This window comes from Tupaia chinensis, unplaced genomic scaffold, assembly GCF_000334495.1.
Source record: "Tupaia chinensis unplaced genomic scaffold, TupChi_1.0 Scaffold000226_1, whole genome shotgun sequence".
Classification (NCBI taxonomy): Eukaryota; Metazoa; Chordata; class Mammalia; order Scandentia; family Tupaiidae; genus Tupaia; species Tupaia belangeri.
Window position 1 is genome coordinate 972439 of NW_006159701.1, and position 12142 is coordinate 984580.

At 51.7% G+C, this 12142-nt stretch overlaps 1 protein-coding gene across 3 annotated transcripts in view; it reads left to right on the plus strand.

Moving 5' to 3' along the window:
• The window catches only part of MYO18B (myosin XVIIIB), a 305047-nt gene that overhangs the window by 22180 nt on the left and 270725 nt on the right, over positions 1–12142 (plus strand). For all 3 annotated transcript variants that reach the window (XM_006147864.2, XM_006147865.1, XM_006147866.1), the window contains 5 exons: positions 1518–1676; positions 6723–8036; positions 8521–8587; positions 9439–9551; positions 10855–11031. In XM_006147864.2, the coding sequence (XP_006147926.1) occupies positions 1518–1676; positions 6723–8036; positions 8521–8587; positions 9439–9551; positions 10855–11031 (1830 nt within the window). The remainder of the gene's footprint in view (positions 1–1517; positions 1677–6722; positions 8037–8520; positions 8588–9438; positions 9552–10854; positions 11032–12142) is intronic.

Consider the following 12142-nt stretch of genomic DNA (forward strand, 5'->3'; position numbering starts at 1 on the left):
CAGCTGTCCCATCTCCATCTTCATGGCAGCCCAACTGAGCACTGGGGTTTGCATGGGAGGAAGAGCAGGATGGGGAGCAGAGTCTGAGCTGTTGGCCAGGTTTATGCTTCGGGGTTGGGTTTCTGTGGTCCCTGCATTCTGTCGCCATGGAGGACTAGAAACAGGCTCTTTCCCCTAGATCAGCCCTGCCCCCTCTCCCACTTTTTTTCTCATGAGCTACCATGAAAGTATCTCTTTCTCTGATACTTGTTATCTCTCCACCCCCATGCTACCCCTGTGCACGTGATTTGATGAGTTGGAGGTGGAAGAGTAAGGTTGGAGAAAAGCTTCTTTTTGGCTGCCTCTTGGCTGTTCCTGCTCTTCCTAGACTGCTCTGGGGGTAGCGCTGAAGGTCGTGTTGAAAGCAGCAGTGTGCCCAAAGACTCACACTCACTTAGGAAGTGAGTTTCAGTCCTATGTCAGGAAGAGAGAAGGAAGCGTAGTGACAAGTTGAGTCCAGACTCGCACGCTCCTGGGTCTCTCTGTTCCTGGGCAGAGAAATGCATGGACCAGCCTCATCCCACAGCGTCTGCAGCACACCCTGGTCTTTTCTATCTCCTTTGGAGTCCCTCATTATCAGCTGGTTTGCAAAGAGCAAGCCCTTTACCAAACATGTGCAGAGGACCTTGATAAGGAGGTTATTTTAAACCAGTGTGTATGTCTTCCATATAAAGCAATGGTGACTTTTTTTCTCTTATGAACAGTCAGTGATGTAGGTGAATAACACTCTCCAGTCACCCACAGCCAGTCCCATGTCTCAGCTGCCAAGATCTCTGTGGCCAACAAAGGGGCCTCAGCTTAACTCAAGTGTTGGCAGCTGTGTCCTGGCCACATTTCTGGAGGAAAAAAAATGCCAGGATTCAGACTGCCTGTCTTAGGACCCTGGCTGTCCAGGTCCTGGTTTAAGACCAGTGAGAATCCACAACACTCACTGTGTCAACTGAGGGGACTAGAGTTTATGTGAGGGTTGGATCCTCATATAAACCATGGCTGCAAGTTCTTCTCTAGGTCCCTATGTTTCTGGCACACAGTAGGAGATTCATCTGATTAACTGAGCGAGGAATCTGTTATATTAACTTTAAGCTAAAGTAGGGCAGAGGAGGATGAATGGTTTCCAGTGTTCCATCCCCTTCTAGAAACTGGAAAAGTTCCTTTCAAAGCAGGTCCTTCTAGGGATGCATCTGTTGCACATCTAGGAAGGGAACTAGCGACCTTAACAGTCCAAATTCATACCACAGAGGGGCTCTGTAGGGGCAGAATCACCTTGGCCGACTGCTGCTCATGCATCCCACTTCCACATGCTGTTTCAGGGCCTCTCAGAGTCCTGCAGAGCCTCACCTGCTTGCTGTGACCTTGCATACATGGGCTAGGTCATGTATGTCCTCCTTGACCCTGTCCTGGGTTCCAGCATCAACTTTCTGAAGTGCTACTTAGGCTGGTTCATTCACTGAGCTCTCTCCTTTGCTTTTGCAAAACAGATTCGAGAAGAGGACAAGAGCCCTCCGCCGTCCTCGCCCCCTCCCCTTTTCTCTGTCATCCCAGGTGGCTTCATTAGGCAGCTGGTGCGGGAGACTGAGAAAGAGTCCAAGGAAGCAAGACTGAAGAAACAGGCAGCACTAGCTTCTCCAGAACGAGAGGTAAGTGGCCCCCAGGAGGGGATCGGATCCCTTCTTGTACCCACCATCTAGCCCAGCGAACCTCCTCTGAGTCACTCCTGCCTTTTCCCCTGCTACCCCCACTTTGGGGAACACCTTTTCTTCAACTCAATCTCCTGGACTCCTCTGCATCCTTCAAAACCCAGTTCAAATAGTACGTCTCTGGAAAGTTCTCCTATGGCCCTCCTTCCTCTGATCCCTGCCTCACCTTCTATGCTTCTGTTAATTATGGTTGGTACAGTTGTTATTTAATCACATGGTTTATTGGATGAGGAGTTCCTTAAGAGCAACTTAAGAACAACCCTGCTTATCCTGCTCTGTGCCTTGAGTGGCTGTCATTGTGCTTGGCCCATAGTGAGTGCTCAACAAATGTTCGCTTAATGAATAAATGAGTGATATCAGTCAATGTCAAATTGGTACGGATCCTATTACCCCTATTTTTGCAGAAAAGGAAACCCATGTCATAGCTAAGGCATATAGTTAGTTGACTTTAAGCAGAAAAGATATTCAGTATCCACACAACCAGTGAGGAGCAGGGAGAGGCTGGATTACTAGGGTGGGAAGAAGACCCATGTCCAATGTCAGAGCATGGGTTATAGCTCTTTGCATGGCTCAGGCCAGGTCCTGTCCTCCCTCCTGACCTGTTGACTTGTCTGTAAAATGGGTGTGCTATGTGCTTCCTCTTGGCCCCAGAGCTGCACTGGTGGTTAAAATATCGCCCCCCTTCCATAGCAGGTAGTACGTGGCCATGGCCCCAAGCCCAGCCAGTGCCCTCCAGCTGCCACGATCACTCAGCCCCCTGTTTCCACCTTCAGTCCCTTGCAATGGTCACAGACTAATAATTAAAGGGCAGTGCTTGGCACAGGTAAGGGGCCCCTTTGGTGTCCCTTCTGATTAGTTGGTGTCCACTAAAAACCCCTAACTCTTTTGTCTCTGCTGGGTTGAAGCAATAGTTGAGCACATGCAACCCCTGTGCTGAGGGCTTGCAAACTCATCTGGTTGCAGCCAGTGTTGTTTCCCAGCTCCTGAGCTAGGGAACTCCCACAGGATGATGAAGCTAGGCACCAGGGAGGGAGGATTAGAGCACAGCAACCTTGGAGTATCACTGTGGTAGGCAGGAAGGGCATTGCCTTGTGCCTCTCGAGCGCCCCCTGGGGGCAAAGTGAATGAGCTGAGAGGCCTCAAGGCCTGGTATTGGTGAGCCTGATGGGCATACTGGTTCCGCTTGCCTCTCCCCATCAGCCTCCTCCCCAACCAGTCCCACACGTGCCTGCACCTGTCCAGTTCCAACAACTTTGCTGCATTAGAGAAGTCCTCCAGCAGCTGAACATCAGCAGCTGCTGAAATGCCCTTGCCAAATCTTAGTGTGGGGGGAGGAATATAGGGAGGATAGACTCTGTCCCCACTCCTGCCTGACTTAGGGCATAAGCGAGGGCCACAGCTGATCCCAGTAGGCTGTTGTTCAGTCATGATGAAATGTTACGGTGTGTGATGTTTATTGTTGGGTGCTGCTTACTCTGCTGCCCACAGGCTCATCTAACATGCTGTGTAGCACTGGGGTAGATGGGATTATATCCATCTACCAGAGGTGGAGACTGAGGCCCAGAGAGGTCAAGTGATATGCACAAGGTCACGAGACCAGGTGGAGGTAGAGCCCAGGTGTTCTCTGCTCTTGTAAGCTGCCAGTCTGGTGAGTAAAGTAGCCAGTGTAGTGAGTGAAGTGGCCAGTGGTGGCCTCAGAGACCTGGAAGGGAAGGGTTCCACCAGGCCTTAGGCTATGCTGTTGTCATTGCACACAAGTTAAGAAGCAAGAGTTGAGCGTAGCATGGATATGAGCAGCCACTGCAGGTCTGGATGGATGTTCAGAGCCAAGATGTGAGATGGACAGGTCTCAGACCACAACAGGTGGCTGGACCATGGGCCAAGATGTTCCTGGGGCTAGAGCAGAGGAGCCTCAGGACATGTTTCTGTGAGGCAGCGAGCTCTGGCTATTTCTCGCCAATTGAATTCTCTTATCCAGATTAGGAAATAACTCCCTACTCTCTTTTCTTGTCTCAACACAACTTTTTAAAGTTTGATCCTCTTACTTGTATAACCCTTGCAAGGAGCCATTCACATGCCCACTTCTGCAAAAATAAAAAAAAAATGAGGCTTGGGGAAGTGACCTGCTTTTCCTAAGGCCACACAGCCTTAGGAAAGGGGTAGGTAAAAGCTGAAATAATACTGGGGTAGAAAGAAACCCTATCTGGGACCAGCAGGTGTTGTGGTAGTTAGAACAGCTGGATTCCACATGGCTGACTGTGGCGTTCGAGCCCTAGACCCAGTGACTTGAAAAACCCTCCAGGCACCTGTGCATGCATGCCCAAAATTCCAAGAGGAGGATGAGGAGAAGGAAATGTGGTATGGCCATTCCTCCCAGAAGTGTGATTTCTCTCTCTCTCTCTTTCTCCCTGGCAAGTGCACACACCCTAGAGCAAAAACTAAAGACAAAACAAAACAAAACAAAACAAAACCAAAAAAGAAACCCATATCCAGTGTTAAAGAGATCTCAGTTATAACTGTGGTTGAGCTACTTTGTATGGTCCAGATCAAATCCCTTCCCATCTTCTTGCCTTGGTTTACCTTAAATGGATGTGCTATGTGCTTCCTCTTGGCCCCAATGATTCTAGAAATACTGTTTTTTCCATATGCTAAAAAGGTGCAGAGGTGACTAAGAGCTTTGATGACTGTGAAAATACAGAGAAAGAGGATTTATGGGAGTGTATGTGAAGTAGAGGGCAGGGAAAGGCTGAGGTTGGTTATCTTGTTTTGCCCATTCCTGTATTACTGTCTCTTTCGCAGTGGCTGGTTAAAAATAAGGCACTGACTCACTTTTCAAAATGGTGTAGACAGTGATGATATTTGCCAAATGTGGTCAATCCCTCTCCAAGTCTATGTCCTGGTTGACCCCAGAAGGTCAGATTGAGCCACTCAGCATGAGGACCAGAGTCATGGCTGTACATTGGAATCACCTGGGGAGCCACATACCACACCAACTGTGTCAGACCTTCTGTGAGTGGGGTCAATGTGTCTATGTGTTTTAAAGCTTCCCAGGAGATTCCAGGTAGTCCTAGAGAAATAAGAGTGTAATATGTGGTAGTTAAGGGCACTGGCTTTACAGTCAGAGAAGCCTGGCTTTATGTGTTGGCTTTGTCTTTTGTACCATCGAATATCTTTGTGTCTATTTCCTTATGTGTAGAATGGATAGATGTTCAGAACCTATGCCACTGGGTCCTTAGGATAATTAAGTAGGGCATTGCATGATAGCAATGTAGACCTTGTTATAAAGAACCTATAATGATAGCTGTTATTACTATTATCATTCTTATAAGAATGAAGATAGGGACTGTGCTCTTGTGACATCAACCTAAAAAGAGACACAAATAAAGACTAGAATGGAATGTCAAATGTGGTCATTGCTGTGACTGGCATATTTCTATAGTGCTCTGGGACTTGGTGGATAGGTATGGTGGATAGGTATCCTGAAACAATGTCTGATTGAGGCCTTCAGGCAAAGAATTGTAAAGAAGTGGACATTTGAGCTGGGTATAGAAAGATGAGTGGGCAAGTGAGGAAGGGAAAGGGCATACCAGACAGCAAGCTCAGCATTAGCAAAAACATGGAGGCAAGGCAAGGTCACGTGTGGTAGGAGGTGTCCAATACAGCCACAGTGTGGGATACTCAGGGACAGTAAGATCAGAATGAAGGTTGAGAGCCTCTTGTTAAGATCTTTGAATGTCCATCCTATGATGATACTGAATGATTTTCCTGTAGGGTGGGTAGCTACCAAAATTTTAAAAGTCAAGTTTAAAATGACTGACAGCAAATTGAAGGTATAAGAGTTCAGAGATGGTGGCCTGGATTTGGAAAAGGATACACTGTTGTGGAATCAAAATGATCCTGGGACTAGTCCAAATATAAGAGGAGTCAGAGACCCACATTTTAAACATAGGTGTCTATAAGACTATATTAACACTGTCTAAGATGGGTGAACCCAGATTGGAGCAGGTGGTGGAGCTGGACATCAAAGAACTATCAGCAGGATCTCTTTCTGTTGAGACAGAGCCAAAGCTGACCTTGTGAGATCTTAGGGCCACAGTCAGGCTGGTTTGAAGATGGAGAATTATGCAGGACTGAAGACTCAATGCAGTCAAAGAGCCTAAGAGCAGGCAGTGGAAACCTCCTAGGTATTATGTGGCCACAACGTCTTGCTAAGATAAGACTAGAGCACCCCAGCGTCAGAAACTAGGCCCCCCACCTGGTTGAGCAGTGAGAGATGGGGACCAGGGTAGCAGAGGTAGCAGTGGCTCGGTTTGTTTTGTTCCAAAGTGCAGTTCCACATCCCAGCCTATTAAACTTCTGGAAGGCCAGGTGGTACCTGCCTGCATTGAGGGAAAACCCACACACACAGACTAGATGTTGTCCAGGACCACCCAGTTGGAAAGTGTTGGAGTCAAGATGAGAACAAGTCTTCCAGTGACAACCCTGAGTCCTCTCTGCCCCAGCAGAGAAGTCAAGACAGAAACCACAGCAATAGCAATAACAAAAGCAACAGCAGCTACTCTTACTGAGGACTTACTATATGCCAGGCTCAGTTCTGTGTATTAACAAAGATCCACATTCCCCTGCTACACGGTAGGTCTCGATGATACTCCTTGTATTTAAATAGAGAAACAGACTCAGAGAGGGAAAGGAGTTCAGCAAAGGCCACACAGCTAGAGACTGATGGAGTTGGAGTTAAACTTAGTTCCGTCAGAGTCTAATGCCCACTCTCCTTCCACTCTGTCATTGGGCTTGAGGCTCTGGGCCCAGGCCCAGGGTGCTGGGGTTTGGCTCATTGCCTGGGACAGTGCCTGTGAGATCTCAGAGCTGCTTGAGGATGTTTGGATGGCTGAACGGGGAGGTGAACAACTCGACTAGTGAGTAAATCACAAGTGATGAAATGGTGAGGGCGGGAAACAGCTAAATGTGGTGTGGTCTCTCCCCCAGACACCAGAAATTCCCATCAGCCCACCCCACAGCAAGCCCGGCAGTGCCACCAGGCCTGGCAGCCAGCAGATTTCCCAGGACAGCCAGTCTAGCTCGCCCCTGAGCTCCCACACTCCAGGCAGGGGGAGCGAGGAGGCGGGCAGCCCTGCACCCATGACAAGCATCAATGGCGAGAAGACCCAGGAGCCGGGCCCCAGCGGGACACCAGCCAAGAAGACCCTGCCCTTCAAGAGGGGTGTGAGGCGAGGTGACGTGCTGCTGATGGTGGCCAAGCTGGACCCCGAGCAGAGGGCCCAACCCCACGACTCCCCCACGTGTAAAAGTCCACCCCCAGCCACAGACCCTGGAGGGGCAAAGAAAGGGGAGACCACAAAGACTCCCTGTGGCCCCAAGGCCAGCACTGAGGATTTGGCCCCGAAGACTGAGAAGGCCCAGACGGGGAGTCTTGGGGACTTGGGCCAAGGAACTGTGCTGACAAAGAGTGAGAAGGGTCAAGGCACACTGGGGAAGGGGGATGGGACCCCCAAAAACAAAGGGTCCAAAGGGGGTGAGCCTCAGGGCAAAGAGGGGCAGGTGGCCAGGCCTCCAGCCCAAGGACCAGCTAAGGGAGGGGAACCAGGGCCAGAGGAGAAGGAGGGAGGGGACCTCCCAGACAAGATGGAAAAGGGGACTCTCCCTAAGGATGCGGGGAGCAAAGGGAAGCACACTGGACCGCAGATCCTGGCAAGGAAGTGGGGACCCTCCCTGGCTGGAAGGAGTAAGTGGGATGGTCCCCAGAAAAAGAAGGACAAAGAAGGTGGGCCCCAGAGTAAGGCGGGGTCAGAGGAGCCTCAGACAGACACAGAGAGGACGGAGAGGACAGGTGGAGGGCGGGGGAGCAGGGGGCAGGCACGGGGAGCTTTGGGAATGATGGAGAAAGCAGGGGAGCCTCAGAGAACATCTGGGGAGGTGGGTAGAGCCCAGGACAAGGTCTCCAAGATGGAGTGGCCTCGGAGTAAGCCCAGGGAGGTGAGTGAAGCTCCGAGTCAGACAGAAAAGGCAGAGAAAAGCTGTAAAGTCCCAAAGGACGGGGAGTCTAGGGAGAAGTCACCGGACATGGCTGGGAAGGAGGGCCAGCCAGAAAGCAGAGGGCTGAGAGGACAGGAGCCCCATGCAAGAGAGGATGGTGGGGCCGGAGCCCTGGAGACAGAGCTGGAAGGACCCAGACAGCCTGCTCTGGGGGGCGACGCACAAAGGACTCAGAAGCAGGAGAAGCAGGAGGGGCCGGCTCTGCAGGAGGAGGCTGAAGGAGGCCAGAGCGGAGACTCGGACCAGGTGGGCCCTTCTGGGGAGAAAGAGCCACCTAGGGACGGACAGCAGGAGTGGACAAGGGATGGACAGGATTGAAGAGGGGTGGCGGGGTCGGGGGAAGCACCCACAGGCAGGGGTGATGGTGAGTGCTTCTTGCTGAATGAGCAGATGACCCAGGGCTGCCTCTGCTCCTGTCCTGGGGTGGGTTCTCCACAGAGTAAGGGAAGGGGCCCCAGGGTCAGAGGTGTCCCTTGCAGCTGTCATGGCTAAACTTACTCAAGATGTCACATGCCAGTTGTCAAACCCTGGGCAGTGTCTGAAAGGCCAGGGTTGGGGGTGGGGGCTGGAATCTACTTAAACAAGCGCCTGCCGTGGCCGGCTCCCAGGAGGTTTGGACTGAGGTGTCCCAGATCGCCCAGTGAGGAGCTCCTGTGTCCGCCCCTCCACAGGGTGGTGCTGGGGGGTGGTGTCATTTTTCTGGCTTAATTGCTGCGGTCTTTGCTCGCAGGCTCCCGAGGACAGATGGTACGAGGCAGAGAAAGTCTGGCTGGTGCAGAAGGATGGATTCACTCTTGGTAATTAGGGGTGTCAGCACCACCTGGGGGTCTGAGCCTCCTCTTCCTGACCCCTACTCCTGCTAGCCAGTGCCAGGCTCTGACGACTCTTGGGGTGAAAGAGACTAGGATGGGAGTTGGTGCTTTCTGGGGGGGTGGGCAGTAGATGGTCATTCCACCCTCGGCGCTGCTCTGCTGATGGTTTTCGAAGGCGTTTAAGCCTGGGTAATTTAATCACTCACTCACTGACACAGCAAGCACGTCCGGTTCCTATGGTCTTCTTCAAGGAGCTCGGAGTCCTGTGCAAGCGAGCAAATACAAGGGGATTTCAGAAAATTAAGAGAAAAAAATTAAAGTCCAAGTCCATTTTGGTGGGAAAAATTTTGAAACCCACACATACCTGTTTCATTATATGCATTCTCTATGAACTCGGTAAAGAACCATTGCAGATTTTATCTCATGAACTCACTTTTGTCAATTAGTTATGGCCAATGGCTTGTTGTAATGAGAAGTGATTCTGAGTCCTGCTCGTAACATGGCTGGGCAGCAATTGATTAGTGATGTCTGTCATGGACGCTGAAAGGGCAGCCGGGCAGCCTGTAAGCCGCTATCCAGCATCCCCGGTGTAGGTGTGAGATGGTCAGCGCATGCAGCCAGCTCGATGCCTGATCTGCCTGGCTCTGTGTTGGCTGGTAAAAACCCAGACCTCTGTCCTTGCCGGGTTTGGGGTCCTCATTAGAACTATCCACGTGGGAGAGAATGTAGCCCCTTTCTGACCTGTCCCAGGCTTCCTCCAGCTCCCTGGCCTGGCTCAGATTCTCTCCCTTCCTCTCCTCTCTCCTCCCTTCCATCTCTCTGGGCTGCTCAACCAGCTACGGTGCTCAAGCCTGACGAGGGAACGGCTGACCTGCCGGCAGGAAGGGTGCGACTTTGCATTGATGCTGACAAGACCGTCACTGAGGTGGATGAGGATCAGATTCATCGGGTGAGTCCCCGTTCCCCTCCCTGCCTGCTCTGTGCACTCCTTCCTCGCCTCTGCACGAGATTGCCTTGAACCTGGCTGCGACATCCCTTCAGCTTGATGTCCCAGAGGAGTTACAGGGAAGAACCCCACTGAACTCATTGCTCTGCTGGAAGGATATAATGAGGAAGCCATTTACTCTGTCCTGTGGTGTCCTCTTCATGAAGACACATCAGGAAGCATGATTGTCAGTTTCCAGTTGACCCCAGAAAAAAGACTGATTTTCATTTTATATGGATATTGTCAATCATGCTACAGAGCATGTTTCCCTTTTCACTCTGGCTGCCGAGGAGCTCAGAGCCAAGTTTGCTGCTTGCCGTTACCCACAGGATAGGCTCCCATGGCCTATATTTTGGGCATCAGTCTTTGTTTCAGTTTGCTTTTCAGTTGTTTTGCATACATTTTTGTAGCATACCGTAGATCCTTTTGAGGATAAGTCCAAGTACAGTGATGGAAAAGGTCGTGTCCTGTCTCCTTTTTTACCCCTCCAAGCCTAGTAACAAGAGGGAGTTTCTTCCCTTGCTCATCTGCCTTCTTTTTTGCTTGCCCAGGCCCTCTTTTCCCACTGAAGCAAAAAGTTTTAAGTCCACACTTACCTGCTGGCATGTGTACCCTTGGGAGAAAGCCTGACATGTAAGAGAGCTCGAGTCTGACCCACACCCCAGGTCAGGCCAGAAAACTCCCTGCAGCTGGAAAGAGCAGTAGAACACCCCTCAGAATGGGAGCCTCGTGGTGCAGCTGCAAACGTCCCTGCTTCTGTGGCAGAATCAGTGCGTGACAGGCGACCCGATGAACGAGGCGGTTTGCCTGTCGGCCTCCATCACTGCAGTCCCAGAGCATACCGGACGCTCCCCCATGAGACCCGGGAAAGGGGGAGACGGCCGTGGGCCCTCCTGCGCTCCGAGCATCGCTGGTCTCTCTGTGGTGTCTGAGACACAGAAAGTGCTCTGAGTCGTGCCCAGTCTGTGGTGGGAGTGTTTCCCCTCACGGTGCAGTGAATGCAGGAAGGAGGGACCGGCGTGAGGAGAGGGCTGACCCCTGGGTGGCACAAGGGGGAAGGAGAAGGAATGGCCCTGTTTCATTTCCAGGTTTCAGGCCCCCCTCCCCGTTCTTGTGTGCTGTCTGGTCTTTGCTATGTGGGTCTCCAGGGACGAGACCATAGTGCATGCACGTGTGTGTGCATGTGTGTGTGTGTGTGTGTGTGTGTAGAGGGCAGTGGTGTGGTAGAGACCAAGGAAGCCAGAGGTCGCTGTGTGACTGTTCGCAGGCCAACCCCCCCGAGCTGGACCAGGCTGAGGACCTAGCCTCTCTCATCAGTGTCAACGAATCCAGCGTCCTGAACACACTTCTGCAGCGCTACCGGGCTCAGCGGCCGCACACCAGCACGGGGCCCGATCTGATCGTCCTCCAGCCCCCGGGGCCCTTGGCGCCCTCTGCAGGGAAGGTAAGGTGGCACCATGAGGGCCTGGGGGGGAGGGCAGACCTGGTGCAGCAGGGGCAGGTGCGATCCCTGGGCATCTGAGGGAACGGCACAATGGCCACAGCCCCTGGTACACCTATCTGAGCAGTGTCCTGCCAAAGATGAGATTTTGAGGGTGCCAGGGGCATCAGGGGGTATCAAGGGCCACTTAACTCCTCACTCCCTCCTGGGGAAGATGAGTCGCTGGCGGCAGTATTACAGGTTGTGATAAGGATGCGAGAAGATGCTGCTGAGTGTTCGCTGTACCAGACACTGCTTCAAGCACCTTCCTGCTTTACTCAGTTCTCACATCCGCCCGAGAAACCAGGTCCTGTTACAGCCCATTGTACAGATGAGGGGAGCGGGCCAGGTCAGGTGAGGTCAGCGGCTAACTGCTCATGGTGAGCAAGTAGAGACGCTGGGATAAAACCCAGGCTGCTGGGCTCTCAACCCCTCGCGGGACTCTCGGGAGTTCTGAAAAACCATGTATGGGGTCATCGGAGAAGTCACAATGCATTTTTGCATAGAAAAATACATCGTGACTTTTCCGATGACCCCATACATGGTAAAACAGGGACTTTGTTTCTGCTTCAGTTTAATTTTTTTTTCTCAGAAAGTAGAAATGCGATGAGACTTGGCATGGTGGTTAAAGCAACTGGATCCTTGAGACCAGCAGATGGTATAATGGCTATGTTGCTGGACTCCCATGTAGTCGGCCGCAGTTTGAGTCTAGGACCTGGTGGTTTAACTCACACTGGGTGTGTGTGCATGCATGCCCAAGATCCTGAGAGGAGAATGAAGGAGATGGGATTGTGGCCATGCCATGATTTCTCCCTTTCTGTCTCTCTGTCTCTTCTGGTGAGCGCACGTGCCCTTTAACAAAAACCCCTCCAAAACAAAACAAAACAAAAAAAAAAAAACTGCAGCTGGATCCTACCTGGCCAACTGAGCAGTGTGAGTCCGGGACCAGGGAGCTTGAGAAACGCAGGGTGCATTTGCACACGTGCCCCAAATTCCAACAGGACCGAGAGAGCAGGGATTGCAGTGTGACCATTCCCCACTGGGGGGGGGGGGGGTCTTTTCACCTCTCTTTTTC